The 23,553-nt window shown below is 38.3% G+C and overlaps 1 protein-coding gene across 5 annotated transcripts in view; it reads right to left on the bottom strand.

The window, feature by feature from the left end:
• Positions 1 to 23,553, bottom strand: part of LOC140501243 (lipoxygenase homology domain-containing protein 1-like) — a 680,545-nt gene that overhangs the window by 492,478 nt on the left and 164,514 nt on the right. For all 5 annotated transcript variants that reach the window (XM_072604606.1, XM_072604605.1, XM_072604607.1 and 2 more), the window contains one exon: positions 13,281 to 13,458. In XM_072604606.1, the coding sequence (XP_072460707.1) occupies positions 13,281 to 13,458 (178 nt within the window). The remainder of the gene's footprint in view (positions 1 to 13,280; positions 13,459 to 23,553) is intronic.

Here is a 23,553-nt window from a genome sequence, read left to right as displayed (position 1 = left end):
CAGACCATGTGGTCTATATACTGTACCATCACCAACAGAGGCTAATATAGATAAAAGATATTTTAATTGTAGAACCTGGGAATTGAGTAGAGCCATTTATTGGTTTCCAAAAGTCTCTCCAACAAAGATAGGTCAAAATCATACATGATTCCTTAAAATTATGCATAAATTTATTAGATAATCCTTTGATTATTACTTATAAATATATCAGAGCCTAGCTATTTCCCATTGTTAGCATCAAGTGAGGTATATGCTCACTAAAGTGTATTTTCCAGCATTTTGCAGGATTTATAGTTCAGAGTTCAAATGGATTACAGTTACCCTATAAAAAGAGAGGACTTCTGTATGCTCCATATAACCTCCTAAATGAGACTCATGAACATTCAAAATTGTATGGCCTAAATATCCACCCTAGAAAAACCAAGTGGATGAGGAATGTCTGCTGTCTAGAGTATGATCTGCATATGAGATGGATGGAACACTCATAGAATTAAGAAATACATGTATCATGGACAGACAATGTTCATGGACAATGAGCTGGATTATCTTTGAATGTGTGTAGTGATTTTAATAACCTGAAGCTTTTTATTTAATCAAAGGTATATATTTTTAACAAAAATGTTCATCTGGTGATGTTTCATGAGTGCAATTCAGAATTAAAAGTTGAAGCTCACCTAAAAGGCAATAGAGGGGCACAAGGTGGGCATAAGTAGCCTGCAAAGCATCACCAACAAATAATTGCACAAGAGAAACAGTGTAAAAGATGTTATCAGAGAGATGAATAGCTTAATTGATCACATAATGAGAGTGAAGGCTAGCCAACGGGCAGCCACCATGCTCCACTGCTATCCTTGGGATATCAGAGATACTCAAGGAAGGTTCTGAGTAGGATTGGTGGAGGATCTACATACATATAGGAGAACACAGGGAAGAAATTTCATAGAGTGAGGTAGCATGGATGCAATGTGATCAACATCACTGGAGGGAATAGCCATATTGATAAGAGCAGAGATCTATTGAAATATCATAGCAAATATCAACAAGGCTGGTCCCACTCAAGAAGCATTACTATGAATGAACATGATTCTATATATCCATACCCATCTTGTGACTATGCTGATTCATACTTGACACTGTTGCATCACTGGGCTATTCATATAGCCATGGCAATTGGGTTAAAAGCTATATTCTATACCCCCTGGGACCTTACATGTGTCAGTATTGTATTAGGCAATTAATATCTGTATTCTGGCTATTTGGAAAATTGTCATTCACAGAGTAGTTTCACAGATCCTTATTCTTAGGTCCTGCCAACATAAAAGTCTCAGAAAGGGGAGAGTGATTAACCTGGAACTTTGCATGAAACATGTGTTAAGGTTTTTATTGTTTTTCTTTTTTCCCATGAATTTCTGCCATTTGAATAGTCTACATCACTATAAAATGTTCTATTGAGCACATAGCTTAGAATAGTGACTGAGCTAAAGGAAGAGCTGGAGAGAAGAATAAAAGAGCAGCTGGCATTTAAAACTAGAGTATTATTGTCATCTCACAACACGCCAATGTAGGCCCAGGATCAAAGGAACTAGGGATGTATCAGAAACCAGCACAACGATGTCTTGGTCAAGGGCCTTGAGAATCTAGAAGGACACATATCACACAGTAATAATAACGGTAATAATAGTCATTGCTGATTATGATAATAATAGCTAGCATTTACGTAATGCTTTAAGGTTTGCAAAGTACTTTACGCATATTATCTCTTATTCTCACAACCACGCTAGGAGTAGATACTATTATTGTCTCCATTTTATAGATAAAGAAACTGAGGCAGAGGATAAGCGACTTGCCCAAAATCATATAGCTAATAAGTATCAGAGGCTAGAACTGAACTCAGGTCTTCATGACTCCAAGTCCAGTGTTCTACCCATTGCACCACCTAATGGCTTACTTAAAACAATAAATCAAAGTCACAAGAAGAAAGGTAACAAATCTAAGGGCTAAATAGGAAAGAACATTTTGAGTTCAAAGTTATCAGTTGAGAGTTAAGGGAACAAAATTACTTCAGTACCTCCAAGATCACTGATTTAATTGATATAGGGACTCCCTTCACCTAGGCAAATTAAATCCTCTACAAGTAGGTAGAGTTTTCAAGAATCACCATGACCAAAAAGTTCACTATGCTGTGGCCAATTTGGTAATATCCATCTTTTGTCTTTTGCTAGATAATGGTTCATCACTGAGCCAATATTCAAAACCCTTCCCACTAAGTATGCGCAAGAGCTTGTGCTCCTTTGCAAGTCATGATGAAATAGCTAAGGAAGATGTTATTGGGGGATATCAAAGTCATCATAAAAGCTAAGGAACAACATAGTGAAGGAGTGGTCTATAAGAAAGGGATTATTTACTTTAAATAAGGGAGGGAGAGACATAAGATTCAGGAGCAACGTGATAGCAGTCTTCAAGCATTTGAAGGCCTATCATGTGGAAGAGGGATAGAGCTTGTTCTATTTGGCCCTAAAGACAGAACTAGAAGCTATGGGTGGAATTACAAAGAGGGATATTTGGACTTGGGGAAAACTGCCCAATAGGCTACCTTGAGGACATGATGGACTTTCCTTCCTTGAAGATTTTCAAGGAAAGGTTGGAAGCGTTTGTTGTAGGAAAGATTCCTGAGGATTATAGGTTGTACTAGAGGGCCAGTAAGGTCCATTCTACACCTAATATTATGTGATTATTGTTAAGAGGTTAATGGATACCCCTTTTCATAAGCAATCTTAATAATTATTAATTTTAAGTACTTTAGAGGCAGGGCAACCAGGCAAGTGGTTCAACACCCAGCAGAACCCAGTGAAATAATGCCTGTCTACTAACCTGATGCAGAAACTGACAACAAAGCTATGCCAAATATTATCATCATGTATAGGATTGCTACATCAGGTATGTCATTGCTTCTACTCCTGGGAAGTCTGAGATCCATACTTAAGATAACAGTCTAATTAATCTAGTCTTAAGTCACTTCTCATAATTGATCATCACCTATTTAGCAAGCAGACTAATTCAAACCAAATCTGACTCCTTCTGGCTGCCCCTCTGGGCAATGCAGTCAGACTATTGGAGTCTCCCAAGAGGAGCAGGTGGTCAAGCGCAAGGACAGGTACATGTTTAAAAGTACATGCTCCTTTCATCAGTGTCTAAGATTCTGACCCAGTTGGGGAGAGGACAGGGAGAACCATAAAATCAATTATCGAAGTGGAAAAAGAAGCCAGTGAAAGATAAGGTCCAAGCTGGGCAATGTATAAGCTAGATTTTAGGTTGCATTTTGGGATAGAGCTTGGTTAATAGACCTTTTGCTCAGGCAGAGCAATCTGAAATTCTGTTTTTACTTGAGAATAGGCAGTATTAGAATGGAAGGACTAGCCAACCATGACATTGCTGAAAGAACAGTGCAATTTCCTTCTCATGGGATCTTTAAAAATGGGATAGACTTTTATATTCCAGCAATTGTTTAAGGTTGAGAAGGCTTTCAAAGTAAAGGGGTGGGTTCAAATAATAACTTAGAATCCAAAGGGTAAAAGTAACTGTTGCTTTAATATTTCAGCTGAAAGACTGTATATACCTCAAAATATGAAGATTTCTTTACTTATAAGAGCAAACCAGGACCCATCGTGCTGAGCAGCTGTGCTCTTCAGAGGTAATATCTCAGAAAAGTTTCAAAATGCTCCCCCCAAAAAAAGATTAAAGGTCATAATAATGATGTTTTTAATATTCTCTGATTTTCAGATTGTAAAACTCCTCTCAAGTTTTCCTTGCTTCACAAAAGCTGGAGATTAGAATACTGACAGGCTTCAAAAGCCTGTGATATATGTTATTGTTAAAGGAAATGAGATATTCAACCTAGGCAAGAGTTTCTGGGGGGGATACAGTGGCTGTTTTCATATATCTAAAGGATATGAGGGATAAGGCTGCTCAGAGGACAAAACAAAAGCAGTGGCAGCCATTGCAGAGATGTATGTTTTGACTCTGTAGAGCTTCCGAATAGTTAGAGCTGACCAAACCTGGAAGATATAGCTCTGGAATTAATGAGCTTAAAGTTTTTCAGGGAAGTCATAGAGAAGAGTTTTGGCTATGATATGGGTTATCATAGATGGCCTCTGAGATGCTTCCAATTTTGAAGTTTTATAATTTTATGACATATTCAATAATATTCAGAACCAAAATAACAGATTCACAGAATGACAGAATTTGAGATCTGAAAGGGACATTAGCAGCCATCTAGGTAACCCATACATGAAAGGGATCACTTCTATAAGTAATCCCTTTCAGCATCTGCTTGAAGACTTCTAAGGAGAACCCAACAGATTTAAAAAAAAGGATTAACCCTACTTCAGCAGTTATTAATTCTGCCCTTTGCTTTATAATAGTGTCAGACACTAGTCTCCCCTCCCCTCTTATGTCACTCTGTAGTGCAGAAGGACCCTTGATTCTTGAAGGCTGCCTTATCAAAGGACAAGCTCTGGCAGGTCGTGCCAAACTGGAAAGGTTTTGTGCATGGAACCAGCAATGGATCAAATAATAGTGATCCACAGTCAGAAAGTGTAAGCTTTTTATATTTTACTTTGTATCTCAATAGTCTAGAACTATGTCTGGCACATAGGACATGTTTAATAAATGTTTGCTGATTGACCAGCCTAGGTAAGCTTGGAGACAGTTATTCGTAAAAAGAAGGGCCCCCGTGAGTAAAAGAAGGTTGAATTTGGTCCTAGAAACTCTCAGACTACATAAAAAGTTATAAAGTTATTGAGATCTGTTTTGATGGAGCAAGTACCCATGCTGATGAAATTACATAACATTTAAGTATAAAGCAGCAATTAGTTTAAAAAAAAAAACTAGAAGTTTCTACAGTACTAATACCTAAAAGATAATTGTTGCCTGTATACATTTTTAAAAATTCACACACCATAGTACATTACCTAAATGATAATGATATTATATGACACCAGAGCAACCAAAATTGCAACTCATGCAAAGGGCTATAGCTTATTACTTTTGATGATTGTAAGTAAGAAGATGTCGAAAGCACATCACCAAGAACAGGCATGACCAGATTAGGCAGCAAAGTGTTCAAGAGTAGCACGATTTAAAGGACAAATGGAAATCCCACATGTTGAATTAGTAGCTATAACATTTAGAAAGGATCAGAGGATGACTTCCAGTGTATTGGTTAACTCCCTCTGGAGGATTTATAGAATACAGAATCATACAGAATGAGAGGATAGGTTGGAACCTACATCAATGGAGAAAGTACCTGAACCCGTGAGATGACTGATAGGCTGATATAAATAGTACAAATAACTCACAATAAATGATTTATGGAGAAAAACTTTCTATTGGAATTGATTAGTAAATTAATGATATACAGAGCCAAAAGAGAGTGAAAATTATTCACCTAAATACATTTTTAATATAGGCAAGCAAATTTGCACACAAGCCCACAGCCTGAAAAAATTATTTTTATTTTAATACAAATTTAAAATAGGAGCTAAAGCACAGATGTTAATTCTCTCTGCCTACTCATACTTCCGGTCATCAGAGCTTTATGTTCTTATGAAAGGATTCCTTGAATTACAGGAAAAGAAAGGAAGCTTCTTCTTTAACATCTTGTGAGATATGGAAATACTTAAATGCAATCATTCATATAAAGGTCCTAAATAGAATACCTGATATGCTGTAGGTGCTAAAAGCATTTACTGTTCTGGCCAAATGTTCTCTCTTCACAGCCTAACACAATATAAATGCATTCATTGTAAATGGAAAATGTAAAACTAGACCTATAAAAAAAATCCAGATAGTCCATTTGGACTTTTCCTAATCTTGATGTATAAGCTGATGAAGACAGAAGTCTGCATGCTCTTTTCCTAGATAAATATCTAATTATTATATCCAGATATCTGACAAGACATGAAAGAGATCTCAAAAAATAAGCCAGTTTTCCCAGGAAAAAAAGTGGTCTAAAAAACTGTGACGCCCTGGAAAGGATTGAGGTCAGTGGATCTGGGTTTGAATACTAGCTCTGGCATATGTAATCAAGGGAAAAGTCATTTAACCTTTCAAGGTCTCAGAATATTCATATATAAAAATGAGAGTTTGGACTAGATGACTTCTAAGATCCTTTATAATGCTAAATCTATGACCTCCTCAACTAAAACTGAATAAAACAGTTGTATTATGCCTTCTACACATACAGCAATTTAAACACACTGATCCAAAATGAAACTGAAACAGAGATACAGAGAAACTAAGCAATTTGTCAAAGTGATTAAAAAATGACCTTTAAGGGTCTTCAAGTGGAAGCTGAACAACCACTTGTTGGGAGGTGATTAGGGTTAAGTGATCTCCCCAGGGTCACACAGCTAATAAGTGTCAAGTGTCTGAGGATGCATTTAAACTCAGGTCCTCCTGATTCCAGAACCAGTGCTCTATCCGCTGGGGCATCTAACTGCTCCTTAGGGTTAGTTCTTAACCAGTGATCAATAAATTTGTTTTTTTTTTAATATTTTGATAACTAAACATCAATATAACTAGTTCCCTCTGTAATTCCATACATTTTATGTTACACCTTTAAAACATTATTCTGAGAAGTTCATAGACTTCACCGGACTTCCAAAGTGGCCTATGACACAAAAAAAGTGAAGAACTCCTGCTCTATGTAGTCACTGCAGCCCACCTTCAACTCCTAAATGCTGTAATTCCATGATGTCAGTCATCAAATAATCTCCCAATTCCATCCAGACTTGCAAAATATGAACCTCTAAAGGATACCTGCCTCTTTGCCTCTTGCATCTACCTATAATTCTATTAATCTGTGTAGATTCAATTCCAGGGTATGAGGATTTTTGTCACTAGAGATGGACAACAGAAATACTATTGATATAAGCTATGAGCCTATTGTGGAAAAAAAGACCACTTGAGCCTCAGAAAAACAATTGGTAGTATGTAACATAGACATACACGAGATTTAACTTGTTCATACATCAGGTGAATACTTTAAGGCATCAAATGCCTTTCTCTTCCGGATGAAAACAGCAGAAATAGTCATTCTGCTTCTTCCCACTCCCTTGTAGCTTCCTGAATGAGTTCAGGCTTGGTTGCTGGGTTTTTTCCCCCCACCTTCTATTCCTATCCCCAGGAAACCAGATGACAAGGATTAACTGAGGAGAACATTTGCTAGAAAGCTGGACTCATCTATCTCAGTGCTAAAAGGCTCACCCACACTCCAACCTTCAGCTCTAAAATTGGAAGATGAGTTTGAGTTGGTGACATGTTCAATCTGTCTTATAGCAGATCCACGTTTGTGAAAACAAAGCAACAATTTTTTATTTCCTTGGAAATTAAATCACCTGACTACATCATAAATTCTTACTATTCAGATTAATCAGAATGGAATTGTCAATCACAGTTCTGATGCAAATACAGCTTTAAAGATATTAGTCATTGAGGACTCTAATTCTCTCCTCAAAACAATTTAGCAATAATTTTTAAGAGTATTTGTTAAATGAGATAGAGAGGACAGTCCAGGTTATACAACCAAGACAAGGCAGCATGAAATGTACATGCTTGAATTGTAATTCCCCTTCACTATAACCTCCTCCATGGTGTCTATGTCTCAGAACTATGTTATTTGGCCAAAGGCAGGAGATGAAATGAATTGTATACATTTCCTTGCCTGCCAAGGCAGGATATTGATTTAAAATATATTTCTGTCCCTTATTCCTAAATATGCTGTTATTTAATGAATTCCTGAAAGGACAAGAGTAAATAAATGTAAAAAAAAAAAAAATCTTTTGATGTCTACAGAAGAAACTTGTTTTGAAATATAAAACTTGAATTTGTTTTACATGGTGTACATATAGCGACTGTCTCCCAAATCCTCCAAATGGATATTTAAAATATTCCTTAAATAATTAAAAAAAAAATCTATTCACCCATTGCTCCACAAACCAAAGAGTCTATAAAGCTCATATGCCTACCCCTAGTACTTAGTACAGTGTCTGGCACATATTTTTGTTCAGTTGTTGTCATGTCCAATTCTTTGTGTCTCCATATGGGGTTTTCTTGGCAAAGATACTGGAGCAGTTTCCATTTCCTTCTCAGATGAATTAAGGCAAACAAAGATTAAGTGACTTGCCCCAGGTCACATAGGTAGTGAGTATCTGAGACTGGATTTGAACTCAGGGGATCCTGACTAAAAGGCCAGTGCTCTACCCATTGAGCCCTCTAGCTGCCTCCACATAATAAGTTCTAAATAAATATTTTCTCACTTATTAATTGATTCATTTACATATAAAAATCTAAAATTTAAATTGGGAATATTTCCTGATAGTTCATTCCCTCCCAACATTCCTTAAAATTCCATTGTGGTTGAATAAAAAGACCTCTTTGGGTGATGAAGCACCTGGATTCAAAGTTTACCTCTGTCACTTACTGTGTGATCTTGGGCAAATCACTTAATCTCTATAATCTTCAGCTTCTTCATCTGTTAAATTAAAATTTGCACTAGATATCCTCTGGTGTGTAGTCAAAGTCTAAATCAAGGATCTCATAATCCTATGAACATCCAGGTTAATGACCCTCCTAAAAATTTAGGACTCAGATTTTTCCTCCCTTCTGATCTACATTTAACGTACACAATTCAGCAAGTACTGCTAAGTGCCCACTATGTGCTGCTACTGTTTGTCTTTTGTTTTCAAAGAGGACCATGATATGAGGAAGGTGATACCATGACATGCAAGTAAATTGGATTTAAGTGAGGGACGGCTGTGAAGTCACCAACCTCACTTTCACCTCTGGAGCCATCTGGGCCCAGTGGTCAGACGTAGATCAGGACAACTGAAGACGGCTCAGGATGCAGTGGGGACCCTTGATCTTTTCAAGCTAAGGCCCTTAACAGGTGAATTATACTGTTATGTATAAGATATGATATAACATCACATGGCAAATATTATATCATATATAGTATATTATGTAACATAGATACATAATATAATAATATATTATATATAAAATATTATATAATATAACAAATTATAATAAGAAGGTCCTTAAGAAGTCTCAGTTCAACTGAGGCAAAGCCTATTCAGTGGTTAAGGTTTAATAAGAAATGAAGCAAAGAATAACCTCTTAAAAAACTAAAAACTAAAAAATAGATCTGGGAGGGGAAGACCCTCAGGGTTTCTGGCCGAAACATAAACAATTGTTCAAGTGCTAGATTCTTTGCTAGGGAGACAAGAATAAAACAAAGTAGTGTCCGTGCTTGAGGCACTCACATTCTCTATTTTATTTTACATAGTCCAACCACATCTAGGAGAATCTCTAGAAAGAATGAAGTCCAGGTTCAGAAACCATAGGAATTAGGAAAACAAGCAGTAATTTCATCTATACATCTGATTCAAGGTTGGCACTTTGGCAGAGAAAAGTGATCTTGGGAAGTAAGACCCTCGTGCATAGGGATTGAGTAGAGCTTCATCCTTTGTTGACTAGTCGATTGAAGTAGATACGTTGATCGTGTTGAACAAGACTTGGTTTTCTGAAACATGACTTAAGATACCAGAATGATGGACTCCTTCCAAGTAGGGATTATGGCACAGAGGATAGAGTACTGAGCCTGGTGTCAAAAAGAACTGAGTTAAAATCCAGCCTTAGACACTTCCTAGCTGTGTGTTTCCTCATCTGTAAAATGACCTGGAGAAGGAAAGGTAAACCACTCTAGTATCTTTCCAAGAAAACCCCAAGGGGGTCACAAAGAATTGAACATGACTGAAAATGACTAAACAGAAACATTCTTTGTACATGAGTCCTCAAGACCTAGCCCAGTATGTAACACAAGGCAGGTCCTTAATAAATGCTTGTTAATTGATTGAAGTAAATAGCTAAACCTATTGATGGTATTTAAAAGTAGGATATGGTTTTCTAGACTATGATACCAAAATGAAACACTCTTGTCTGGGAATACAGTCCTTCTCTGAGAGATGGAAGAATGGAAATACCGTGTTTGCCCTGAGACTTCTGGGCTTTATCAAGAGGGGTTTAAATGGTAATAGAGTGGGAAGGGGAAATTTCCTGACAAAAATGAAACTATATATCTGGAAGTCACCAAAGGTTTTGACAAAATCTCTTATATTGTTATAGAAAGAATAAAAAAAATATTAACTAGATGATGGCATAGTTGGGTGAATTTGTAACAGTTCTAAGAATTGTACACAGACTACTGATTTGTAGATCAGTATCTAACTGGATAAGAGTATCCAGAAGGCTGTTGTTAGCCATTTTCTAGACCACATTTTATTAATAATTTGACAAATCAATCAATAAGGATTTATTAAACATCAACTATATTCTAGGCACTATGCCAAGCATAGGAGATACAAAGAACAAAAGGAAACAATGCCTGCTCTCAAGGAGTATATATTTTATTCTATTGAGGGAGTTAAAATATTCAGATTCAAATACAAGGAAAATTTGCCACATCTATCAATTTTTTAGGAAGGCACCAGCAACAAGAACATCAGGAAAGTCCTGATATAGAAAGTAGAAATTTAACTGAGATTTGAAGAAAACCAGGATTCTAAGAGGTAAAGATAAGGACAAAGGAAGTTCATGGCATGAGGAATGGCCAATGCAAAGGCATGGACGTGGGACATGAGTGCCATGTTTGAGAATTGGCAAGGCCAGTTTGGCTGAACAGTGTATGAAGGGGAGAAATATATAGTAAGTTTGGAAAAGTCTGTTAGAATGTGGTTGTTAAGGGCTTTATCCGACAATGGTTAGGTTACAAAACTGGGAGAGATAATAGATATCTGCCACCACTTTGAGATAGCCATTTCTCCAGAGGGTAAAATCTTTGCCCATGGTGGAAAAGTGTTGTATCTGACCCTTTGTTACACTATATGGGGTTTTCTTGGCAAAGTACTGGAGTGGTTTGCCATTTCCTTCTCCAGTTCATTTTATAGATGTGGAAACTGAGGCTAACAGGATTAAGTGACTTGCCCAGGGTCACACAACTAGCATCTGAGGCCAGATTTGAAGATGTCTTCCTGATTCCAAACCCAGTGCTCTAGTCAATGTGCCATCTCCTGCCCTGTTACACAAGACAGGGATTGCTAATCCTAATTCTTATCCAAATTTTGCTTCCTTTCCCACGTTCTCCTTCCCTCCCCCACTTTGTATCTTCAATAAATGATACTTAAAACTGCCTAACTAAATTCAGACTTCTAGAACCCTGTTAAACAAAAATATTCTTTCTAGTAGCAGCAGATCTGGATCAGAGAAATCTTCCTTTGCATCACAATTCTCCCCCAGCCACAGTCCTTGCCCCTAGGTCCATGAGGAAAGGTATAATCTGTTAGATAAAAGAATTAGGATCCAAAACTATTTTGAGAGTCTAAGACCATATCTAATATAAAATGTCATAGGAATAAGTATAAAGTCCTATACTTTGACTCAAAAAATCAGGTACAAATAATGAGGAATGAGGAAGATGTGGTTTAGCAGTAAGCCCTCAGTACAAGACAATAAAAAAGGAGGCCCCATCCTTAATTGTACTTTTTTGTCTTTTATTTAACTGACCAAGGTTATATTTTCAATTTTTTTCTTTTCAATATTTCATGTCACCACATTCTAGCATTTTCTGATGTATGACTGTTTTTGTTTAATGTTACTTGTATACGACTTACTTAATAGATATAAAATATGAACATAAATAAGTAAAAAAAAAAAGCCACTGTGTTGAGTGGGAAAGTGAGTCAAGTAAGGAGATATGAAAGGATAGATGCAATGAGTGCCCTGTTAAAACTGCACAACATGTAGGGGACCCAGTCATCATGGGTTCATGACTTTGGCTAGCATTGTTTGGCAGCATTTGTAGGAGCCAAGGCATTAGATGTTGGGAGTAATTTGGAGCTGAGGTTTGGTAGGACAAGATTAGCAAGAGGATAAGGGGATGGGGGATTCAAGAGAAGAAGATAATGTATTGTTAATAATAAGATAATAAGATAATGTATACATTCTTCAAAGAATTAAAGTTAAGGATCACTCAAAGAGCAATGGATTAGCATATGGAGGGTCAAGAGAAATATGAGGGTATGGAATGGGCAAGATGCCCAACAAGGAATTATTTATGGTATGTGATATAAAGTAGAACATCAGAAAAATTTATAACTGGGAAAAAAAATGATGGATCAGATTGATGGAAGGAGATGATGCAATAAGCAATGAAAAACTCATCCAGGAGTCATGTCAAAGAACTTGAGGAAGTCCTTCCTCATGTTAGGTAGATTCCCTGGAGTATGCCCAGAGAATTGTAGGCAGAGTTAGTTTAATAAGGTCAAGAAGAAGTAAGAAAGAAACAGCAAACAATAAAGGGAGGCAGATGAAGATCACATGACAAAACAAAGGTCAATTACCAAACCAAGGAGGATCTGAGAGTGGCCTCTTGCACAAATTTGATTGTCTCCCTTGCTGACTCGTAGTAGGTACTTAAATGAATTTTATTGGTTGATTTTTAAAAGGTCATTATCCCCAGTAGCTAGTTAAAACTAAGGAGTCCCTTCAATCACAAGCCCCAATTATAACCATTACTCAAGGCCCATATAAAATGTCATTTCCTCTTCTTTCAGTCTTTACACTAAATGTAATCTCTTCCTTTTTCCCTTCACATTTTGATTGTATCTCAATATCTTGTATCATAATATACACTCCACCTTGCCCTTTAGTTATCTGTGTATTTGGGACAACAAAATGGTGTGGTGGAGAGAGTGTTAAGCCTAGAGTCAAGAAGTCCTGAGTTCAAATCTGGGCAAGTTACTAAACCTCTGTTTGCCTCAACCATAAAATGGGTGTCATAAGAGCACCTACTTCTCAGGGCAGCTGTGAGACTCAAATGAGATGATAATTATAAAGTGCTTAGCCTAATGCCTCGTTCTATAAGTGCTATATAAATGTTAGCAGTTATTATCATCATCTCCCTAACTAAAGTATAGGCTTTTGAAAGTAAAAAATATGTATTATTCATTTTATTCCCCTATAAATCTAAGCACAATGTTTGTACACATGGTAGAAACATAAGTATACTATACTGACTTTAATGTGGATTTGCTACATAAAGAAAAAAATCTCAGCAAAATAGAAGTAGCCTATTCTAAATATAATTACATTCTTGGTATTCCATAACATAATTTGTTGTAAATATTAAAATGTTTAAGTTTATTTTTTAATTATCAACATACATTGAATAACTTGTGGATAGAAGAAAACACTTGCATCTTTAGTATAAAGAACTGGCCTCGTATGACCATCCGGCAGAAGTCCAACGAACAGGCCTTTGCTTTTCACTGATTCCAGACTTACAGATCCGTTCTCCAAGTTCTTCTGAATCTTAAAGTGACAGTCAATATCTCCTGCACCCTAAGGATAACACAATACAATTTCATACACATAAACCTCACAGTGGGAAGAAAGATATTTCTTGAGCCCTCACTATAAACCAAAATATCTCCTACTCTTATGCTTTACCCTATTGGTTCCTCATTTATAATATATTGAAATCAAATATTTTGCAGCCGATGGAGACTACATGTTACTCAAGAGTGTTTCTCAATCATTCCTCAAAGCTTCAAGTCACAGAGAGCATAAATTCAGGTGGGGTTTCAATTGGGATGGGACCACATCCCAAAATTACCTATTTATTTGAATAAATATGCAGAGGGATTAAAATATGAACATTTCACATGGGAAAATAATTCAATAGAACATTGATAAAAGCAGAAAAGAAAGCAATTTCTTCTGCAAATGTATTTTTACATTTTCAAGTCAGTTCAGTGCAACTGTCATTATTCCCATAATTTATTTAATGTTTCCTTTACTATGACCCCTAAAGTTGGCTTTAACACTTTGTTCCTCTCCCTTTTAAACAATACTCATTTTCCCTAATATGAATGGGGACCAGTTGGTATAGCAATGAGAAGAAAAATAAAATGGGGAAGTGTAGTTGTAAGGGTCATGAAAGACTTTGCATGTCCTACCGACTAATCAGTGAGAACTTCCTTGTGGAAGAACTCCTGATGATTTTTTGCATTACCTAGGGAAGGAGAACCTGCCACCTCAAGGCCACATGTGGCCCTTTAGGTCCTCAAGCATGGGCTGTTGAATGAATCCAAACTTCATAGAATAAATCCCCTTAATAAAAGGATTTGTTCTGTAAAACTTGGACTCATTCAAAAGGCTGCACCTAAGGATGTAGAAGGTCATATGTGACCGTGAGATAGCAGGTTCCCCATCTCTGCTATAGCCCTTTCACATGTAATATACATATAATTCTTATTCTTCTTTCCCTTCTATCATCATCACCACCATCATTTATAACTCTAGTTGTTGCTACCACAAAAAAATGTTGTTATGAATATGTGTGTTTTATACACATATACATATAAACATGCATGTACATATATCCACAAACACATAATCTATATTTATGTCTTTGACCATAGTGGGATATATGTCTAATAATGGATTGCTTAATTAGTTTTTACTTTCTAACCCTTTAAAAAAAGATGGCGACAAAGCCAGTTTCAAAGCCAAGAAGACCTGGGTTCAAGTCCTGCCTATGATCCATTACTGGCCATGTGACCATAAGCAAGTCACTTAACTTTTCCATGTTCTAGGAAATTCACTAAGACTCGAAGTTGCTGAGAAGGTGCTGATCTGCATTGACTGAGGGAGTTTCTTCACCCAGAACTTTCCTGTAGCCATGAAATCAAAGATCTAATACCTATCCCTATGCTTGTTAATAGTTGCTTCCCTCATGTTGTGAAGACCAAAAGCAAAATCTGTAAGTTCAAAATAAGTTGGAAAGTTAAGGCTATTTGTATTTCAATTAAAAAAAAAAAAGAAAAAATTTTATCCGAACTATGGCTGTCTGCACAAACCACCGGCTTGAATAAAATCAACATTTTTCAAAATTGCCCTCAGTAAAACACGGCTGTTTATCAACAGATGAGACCAAGTAATCTGTTTCACTGGATGTTTTGCTTTTCAACCAGTTGTTCTGGGTTTATATAGACCAAACCTATATGAATATTTTGCATCAAAATTATTTTTGGTCGACATTATCGGAAATATATATTTTTTCCGTTCTTTGCATGCTCAGAGAGACATTTGCATTTTGCACGTGTGGGCAGAGCCAGAAAAAGAGTGTGACCAGCACTAAGTAGAGTGGGAGAATCATTTCCTGATTCCTACAAAACCATCCTCTTGTTTATTGCATGGATCGTGTTTTATTCTTTTTTATTTTTTGAGACAGAAATGCAACATTAACGATTCACATGTTAGTTGTTCCTTAAAACCCAAACATTTTTCTTTTGTACTGTTGTTGCTCAACCAGTTCCTCTCTACAATGTATCTTTGAGACTCTTTTCTTGAAAATAGACAACCTCATTCAGAACTCGGACCCATCAGTGTCCATTTAAGTGATCTATTCCAACATCACAGACATTTCATAGTAACAGAAATAGAAATTATAGGATTGCCATCACTTAGCTTGGATAAAAAAAATGTATTCATAAAAATTTTAAAGTGTTTCTTGGAAGATACTTGCGATATTTCTAGCTGCCAACTAATAGATGGTGCAGTGGGTAGAGCATCAGGTCTGGAGTCAGGAAGACCTAAGTTCAACCTCACTTAAATTTGAGATTTACAGCTCATCTGTAAAATGAGTTGGAGAAGGAAACAGCAAACCATTCCAGTTTTTGGCCAAAAAAACAAAAGCCAAATGGGGTCACAATTTGACTGAAAATGACTAAAAAACAAAAACTACCTACACCACAGGACTGGACCCAGGTGGCTCTGGAAGAGAAAGTAAGGGTGGTGACCTTGCAAAGCCCTCCCTCACTCAAGTCAAAGTCAAGTGCAAGTCATGTCATCATTTCCCTTATGCACCTATGAATAGTCCAAGCTGCCTGAATGGGGACCCAGCCAGCTGTGCGACTCAACTTGCCTTCTCTCCCTTCCCTCTTCTTCTTCTTCTCTTTCTCTTCTTCAAAGGAAGGTAAATTTTGATGGCCTGTTAAGTTGGGGCTTGTTGGCCAGATTCCTTCCTTCACTCCTTGCTCTTTCTTCCATTATTTCTCTTTTCTTCCTTCCTTCCTTCCTTCCTTCCTTTCTTTCTTCCTTCCTTCCTTTCTTAACTTCTTTCTTTCTCTATTCTCTTTTCTCAAAGACCAAACCTTAAACCAGTTCACTCTAGAGCTCATAGGTTGTACCACAGCAGTTGATTGGTTGTTGTCCTTCCTTTTCAAAGAGGACTAAAATGACATCACCATGATAAAGTGAAATTTCAGTGTGTCCGACTGTGGCTGATAAGATCAATATGAGCTCGGAATGCTCTACCACAGGTTGGGCACAGATAGTCTGTTTGAATTTTGGGGGTGGATATTCCAAATCTATGCATCCTGCGTTTTCTTTGTGCTGTCTCAATTCTGATTTGCTCATAGAGCACAGCACCCTTTCTGATGTGGGCACACCATGCTGAGCAGTCCCATGCCAGTGTCTCTCATATTGCACAGTCAAATCCAAAGTTCTTGAGAGAGACCTTGAGAGTATACGTGTATTGCTTCTTCTGACCACCATGTGATCTCCTGCCCCATGTGCATTCTCCATAAAATAGTCTTTTTGGCAAGCATATATTTTGCATTCAAATGACATGGTCAGCTCATCAGAGTTGCACTCTCTGAAGCATAGTTTGAATGCTTGGCAATTCAGGAAGAGCAAGGACTTCAGTGTCTGGTTCCTTGTACTGCCAGGTGATCCTCAGAATCTTTCTAAGACAAACATGCCATCATGCAATTGACGTACAATATTGATAAACTTCTCTGGGCAACCAAATTTTGACATAATTTTCCCATAAGCCCTCACAACTAACAGCGTCAAAGACCTTGGTCAGATCTACAAATGTTGTGCAGGGACTTCTGTTCTGCTCCTGGCATTTCTCCTGGAATTGTTGGGCAGCAAACACCATATTGACTGTTCCTTTGGCCCTTTCTGAAGCCACACTGGCTCTCAGGTAGATGATCATATTCCAGGTGAAGGATCAGGCTATTAAGGAGGACTCTAGCAAGAATTTTGCCAGCAATGACTAAGAGAGAGACCCCCACTGTGACTGTCACAGGACAATCTATTCCCTTTACCTTTATGGAGATGGACAATGGAGTCATCCTGGAACTCCTGGGGGATAACCTCCTCTTGCCATATAACCTGGAAAATTTCAGTCAGCTTTTGTATGAGCAATGGTCCCCCTACCTTGTAAATCTCAGCTGGAATAGAATCAGCACCAGGTGCTTTGCCACATGAAAGGAGCCTAATGGCTCTCAAAACCTCTTCTTCAGTTGGAAGTTCAGCCAAAGAGGGATTGACTTCAACCTGAGGTAAATGGTCAATGGCCTCAGAATTGATTGATGATGGTCTGTTGAGAACACTATGGAAGTGTTCAGCCCATCTCTCCAGGATCGTGTCCTTATCACTAATCAATGTGGCTCCATCAGCACTTTGGATTGTTGCTATCAGCATAAAACTGAATTTCATCTGCCTTCTACTGAGCCAGGAATCCTGCATCTTTCTAAGATTTGCTTGTACTTTGCTTTTGATGGAATTAAATGCTGCCTCCTTAGAGGTGGATGAACTATCCTGCTGGCAAATCCTGTGGAATTCTCATTTTTCATTTAGCAGCTGCTGAATTTCCCCATCATTTTCATCAAACCAGTCTTGGTGTTTATGAGTGTTCTGACCCAGATGAGCAAATGCAGTGCTATACACCAAATCTCTGAAAGCTGCCCACTCCTTTTCTGCTCCACTGTGTGTTCTGCTCAACTATGTGTTGGCTCAACTTTCCCTCCAAGTTAGAAATAAATTGTTCAAGCTCAGAAAAGAGCTCTAATTTGTTGACATTGATTCTTCTGGTAGTCATTTTGCCTTGGGGGCAGCACTTTTGATGAATGTGAATATTATCTTGGAAAGGATAAGTCTATGATCAGTCTAGCACTCTGCACCACACATTATGGCCTTGTATCACTCTCACATCTTGTCTCCTTATAATCACATAGTCTATTAGACGTCAATGTTTGGTGCAAGGGTGCATCCATGAAGTTTTATTGCATTTAGGTAAACAGAAAATAGTGTTGGTGAGAGAATTTCATTCGATGCACAAGTCTTCAGCAGTAAATGATCATTTCTGTTGCTGTTTCCAACTCCATTCCTCCCTAAGACTCCCTGCCAAGTCTGGTAGTCTGAGTCTACTCTAGCATTGAAGTTGCCCAGAATTATAAGCTTGTCCTCTTTTGGCACATTGATGATAAAGGTCTCTAGGTCTTCATAAAATTGTTCTTTGACCTCATCAGGGTTCATCATGGTGGGAGCATAGGCACTGATGATGGTGGCATGGCATTTTCTTACAAGTGGCAATCACATTATGATGAGCCTATCATTCACTCCTTTTGTCAGGCATACCAGCTTGCTGACTAGATTAGTTTTGATTGTAAAACCCATGCCAGCTTCATGGTGCTCCCCTTCACTGCAGTCACTCCAGAAAAATGTGTACCCAGCTCCAACTTCAGTAAGTTGGCCTTCATTTGCCAACCTTATTTCACTCAGAGCTGCTATTTGGATGTGATACCTGTTGAGTTCTCTAGCAACAAAAGCAGTTCATCTTTCAAGTCTACTGGATTTTGTGTTGTCTATAAGTGTGTGCACGTTCCATGTGCCAATGATGAGTGGAATCATTTTTGCAGATGTTTTTGTACATTTTGTACACTTTTTGTGTTTTGACCACATAGTGAGATTCCCCACCTGCTGTGGCAATCAGACCAGGGTTGGGTAAGCAGACAATGTTTAGGGCACCTTTTCTAGCCCCCTTCCTCACACCAGGAGGTGAGCAGTGTGATCCTTAAAAGGCTGCTCAGACATTCAGGGGGCTGTGGAGTCCCACTGCTGCTTTCAGGGAGAAACGACCTTGCGGCCGGGACCGCCTGCATGCAGGGTTGTGACTACAGCCCCTAGTGTATCTGCACCTGCTGCTTCATCACTTGCTTGTTGTCAGAGGACTTTGAGGCATAATAGTAAAATGGTATGGGTGATGTCTTTTGATTTGTGCATAAATTGGATTTAAGTGATTGACAGAGTTTCCCGAAGTTGTCAGCCTCACTCTCTCCTCCAGAGTCATCATAGTCCAGTGGCAGGACAGAGTTAAGATGACTGGTGATGGCTCAGGATGCAGTGGAAGACTTTGATGTCTTCGATGTCTAACCAAGCTCCAAGCACTCCACATTGACTACTTCAGCTGCCTTCATGGCCATTGGAACAATTGTTCTCATCTGCCCATTCCACCAGGGGAAGTCTTCACATGCTTAGGGTAGATACCCCCCTAACTCTCCAATGGGTTTGAGACCTCTTGGTTACCCTCAACCTGGTTTAGCCCATCTGTTGAAACAGTTTACCAGAGTGCTGCTGGCATGCTGCAGCTTCTTGGAGCCACAGGCAAGAATTGAGTGCAACAGGTAGACACCAAAGGTGGAAAGAGCCCTGAAAAGGGCTTGGCAGCCATCACACCAGAGGTACTGGTCCTCCCGGAACATACCCTATACCTGGGTAGTTTTGAGCTCTACTAACTCAGAGTGACTGTCAATAGTAACTGTTTCTCTTTTGACCAGAAAGCCTGAGGGTCTACTCCTCTCAGTTTGATTTTTTTTTTTCTAAATTAAAGGGGTTATCTCTTGACCCACTTCTTCAAAAGGCCTATTCACTGCATGGGTGAATAAAGCAGTTTTGTTTTTTCATTTTTTCCAGAATGGGAATTTCTACAATTCTTCCCCCAATAAAATCTAAGCTTCTTTAGGAGAGACACTTTTTCATTTTTGTCTTTGTATTCATAAGACCTAACACAGTGAGCTGGTACATAGTGAGTACTTAATCAATGCTTTCTGTGAAACTGAATACAAGAAAATGGTTGTGAATAAATTCGATGAGTATGTTTTCATTAAGTCATTTGTCAAATGTCTATTAAGCATCTACCATATTCAAGGCACCAGGCATGGCCCCAGGGAGAGAGACAAATATAAATAAGGCCTTGTTTTCAGGGGGCAAATAACATGGATTCAAGTAACTCCAATATAAAATAGGAAGTACCAATAACTAGTTATGAGAGTTTGAAAGAGGGAAAGATTACTTCTTTTGGAAAGATTCAGAAAAGATTTCATATGGAAAGAAGAGATGGGTAGGATATCAACAGAAGCATATGGGGACAGGGGAGGCAAACAGGAAAGGAAGCTATTTTTATAAGGTTGTTGTGAAGAAAGTATTTTGTAAACTGTGAAGCTTTATTTAAATGTCAGGTCTGTGGGGGTTTATTATTATTGTGGAATGGAGGATGGCAGCCTGTGATCTCATCTGTATGGTGAATTCCTTGGGTGGAAACTACCTTTACCAAAGTAAACATTGCTAACCAAAACCAAACCAAACCACAAATTCCTAACTCATGAGCAACTAGTCTTAGAGAGTTGGTTGGGGCACTGAGGGAAGTGATTTGCTCAGTCACAAAGACAGTATATGTCAGAGGCAGGATTCGAACTCAAGTCTTCCAGACTGGTTCTTTGTCTACCGTATCCTATTGTTTCTCAAATTATTGCTAGTAACAATGATAATTAACTAATAATCATAGCTGGAGTTTCTATGGTGCTTTAATGTTTCCAGAACGCTTCACATTCATTTGATTCAGACTGTCTAGCAATCAGAAAGTAGGAGTTCCAGTGCCAAGATCAGGGTCTGGGTAGGGCAGCTATAGGTAGAATTCACTTGGGGCTCACCTGATACTTGCCACAATATTTTATAGCAGTGTGACTACAAAATCGCAATCTATCTCTAGACACATGTGTATCAGAGAGAATAAGTCAGAAATGACTAGTGACAAGACCCTGCAATGTATGGGTGACTGAATCAGTAAGAGGGAGATCCTAAATGGGTGTTTAAGATTCCTCTATCCTGAGACACTGATGGATGAGTTCTGACAAAGGGGAGGCCAATTTCACTTGGTCCAGCACTTCTCCGACGAAGTCAACAAACTCTTCTTGGACAGGGTCAGCCAATAGGTTCTCTTTTCATTCCAGGCTCCAAGTCAACAGGAAGTAAATGATTTCATATGTAAGCTAACCTACAAAACTACCAAGTCCAGTAACTAGCAATTTTCTCCCATTAGAGGTCCAGAGTTTTCCTATGAAGTCTGCAAAATAGCCCTGTAGTGAATCATCCTCATTGACATATTGGACGATGACTGGGCAGGTGAGAAACTTTGATTTTAAAGATAGTTGGTAGGCAAAGAGGAGGTCCAGAAAATCTTTAACAATTACAGTTGCTTCAGGAAAGGGGACGCTGGTCTTTTCTTGTTGTCATTCAGTTGTGTCTGACTTTTTGTGATCCCATCTGGGATCTTCTTGGCAGTCCAGCTCATTTTACAGATAAGGGAACTGAGGCAAACAGGGTTAAGTGACTTGCCCAGGATCACACACACCTAGTAAGTGTCTGAGACTAGATCTGGACTCATAAAGATGAATCTTAGTAACTCCAGGCCCAATACTGTATCCACTGAGCCACCCAGCTATGTGGTCCTTTACTCTTCTCTCAAATTTTCTAGCAGATTAGTTGTATAGGAATCAGTGTCATTGACTGGCTGGGGAGGATGCCTGAGCCCAGAACCATCCAAATCAGTCTGCTCAGAAACAAGTAAGGTTATCAAAATCCATGGGGCAAGTTTTCTTGCTCTGAATATTTTATCTTATCGTAGAGGGAAACATTATCCCTATATAAGGTAATATTTTTATGCCACTGAGTGAGAAGTCAGAAAGTGTTGTATACCCAAAGATGAGAGGATGGTGAGGAAGCCCAGAACCAAGAGGGTTGACATTTAACCAGTGGATATCCCTGAAGCTGATGAGGTCTACTAGCTAGAGCAGAAGTCATCAGAAAAAGCTACCAAGGGCTTCATATGAAATAACATGTGCTTTGTAAACATTATAGTGCTTTGTAATTGATATCTATTTAACCACATCTGTCTGTTTTTCTCTTTATATGTCTATACATCTGTCTGTCTGTCTGTCTTTTTATCTAGCCATTATTAAAACTATGGTGGAAAAATTCTATTCAGAACAGCAGAGACACCAAGTTCCAGCACTGTCAATATAATTAGGTAAAACTTGGACTTAAGCTAATTTAAGTTCCTGTAGAATGGGGAGAAAAGTAATGAGTTGAGGAAACCCAGGAGGGAGTATGATGCATACTGGTTAGGCTAGGTTTCTTACCCCACCCCTATTCCACCCCACCCCTCCCAAACGCTCAAGCTCTGGGGAAGCCAATACACAAAAAATGAATGACAAATCCATGAATACCACTCCAGACACAAAAGGAATTTTACCAATCCCAACCTTTAGCTTTCTCTATCCTACTCATAGTTGGTACACTCAAAAGTACATGGGGTCTGTTCACCCTAAACTGGTATGTATGGAAATGACTCCATCCAGCTCTCTTTCTTCAATCTCAGCATAAAAACAAAAAAACAAGTAAACAAAGCCTTGACTGTCCTCACCACTCTAACTCATTCTAAAGTCTGGATGAAGACTATGGCCTGGTTTGTGATTACTTACTCAGTCAATTCCCAGAACCAGACTAAGCCTGGAACCCAAGGGTAACAGAGAAACAGATATATAGATTTCCTTGTATCATTTTGGGGCAAATAAATATTCCATCACTGATTTGTGTGCTAATCAATAAGCCCCACAGACAACTTAGAGGTGATTATAGATGAGTCTCTGTTCTTTGAGATTTAGAGGCAGACTATTTCAAGGTCCAAAAGAAAAGTCTAGGGTTACAAGACAGCATTCTGAAAACTTGACAAATATGGCAGGGTAGAGGTCAGTCCATCAGAAACAATTAGAAGAGGCAGGTGCCCATGAATGTAGGGGTCTTTGGGAAGGCTCCCACTAACCCCTAAAATTTCCACTAGATGGGACTTAGACTCAGGATGACCAGAGATTGAATCCTGCCCCTGATGGTCTTGGAAGACCTCATTCTCTATGGCACTGGCAGTGCCGTGTGACCCTGGGCACACAAGCTCTCTCTGTCTCAGTTTCCTCATCTGTAAAATGGGCATAATAATAGCTCCTACTTTACAAGGCTGTTGTGAGGATCAAAAAAGTTAACATATGTAAAGTGCTTTCCAAATCAAAGTACAATATGAATTATATGTATCATCATCATTGCTATAATTATTATCCAGCAATTAAACTTGGACAGACTTCAAGAGCTAGTAGAGGATAGAAGGGCCGGGTGTGCTATGATCCATGAGATCACAAAGAGTCAGACATGACCAAACCACAACAAGCAGTACTTAGAAGGAACATGGTATCTTATGCTACTACTCATTTACGGTCTCTTGGGAATCAACTTGCATTTTTAATAACCACTTTG

This window comes from Notamacropus eugenii, chromosome 4 (genome assembly GCF_028372415.1).
Source record: "Notamacropus eugenii isolate mMacEug1 chromosome 4, mMacEug1.pri_v2, whole genome shotgun sequence".
Classification (NCBI taxonomy): domain Eukaryota; kingdom Metazoa; phylum Chordata; class Mammalia; order Diprotodontia; family Macropodidae; genus Notamacropus; species Notamacropus eugenii.
Note: the sequence above shows the minus strand (reverse complement) of the source record. Positions and strands in the feature narration are given on the sequence as shown.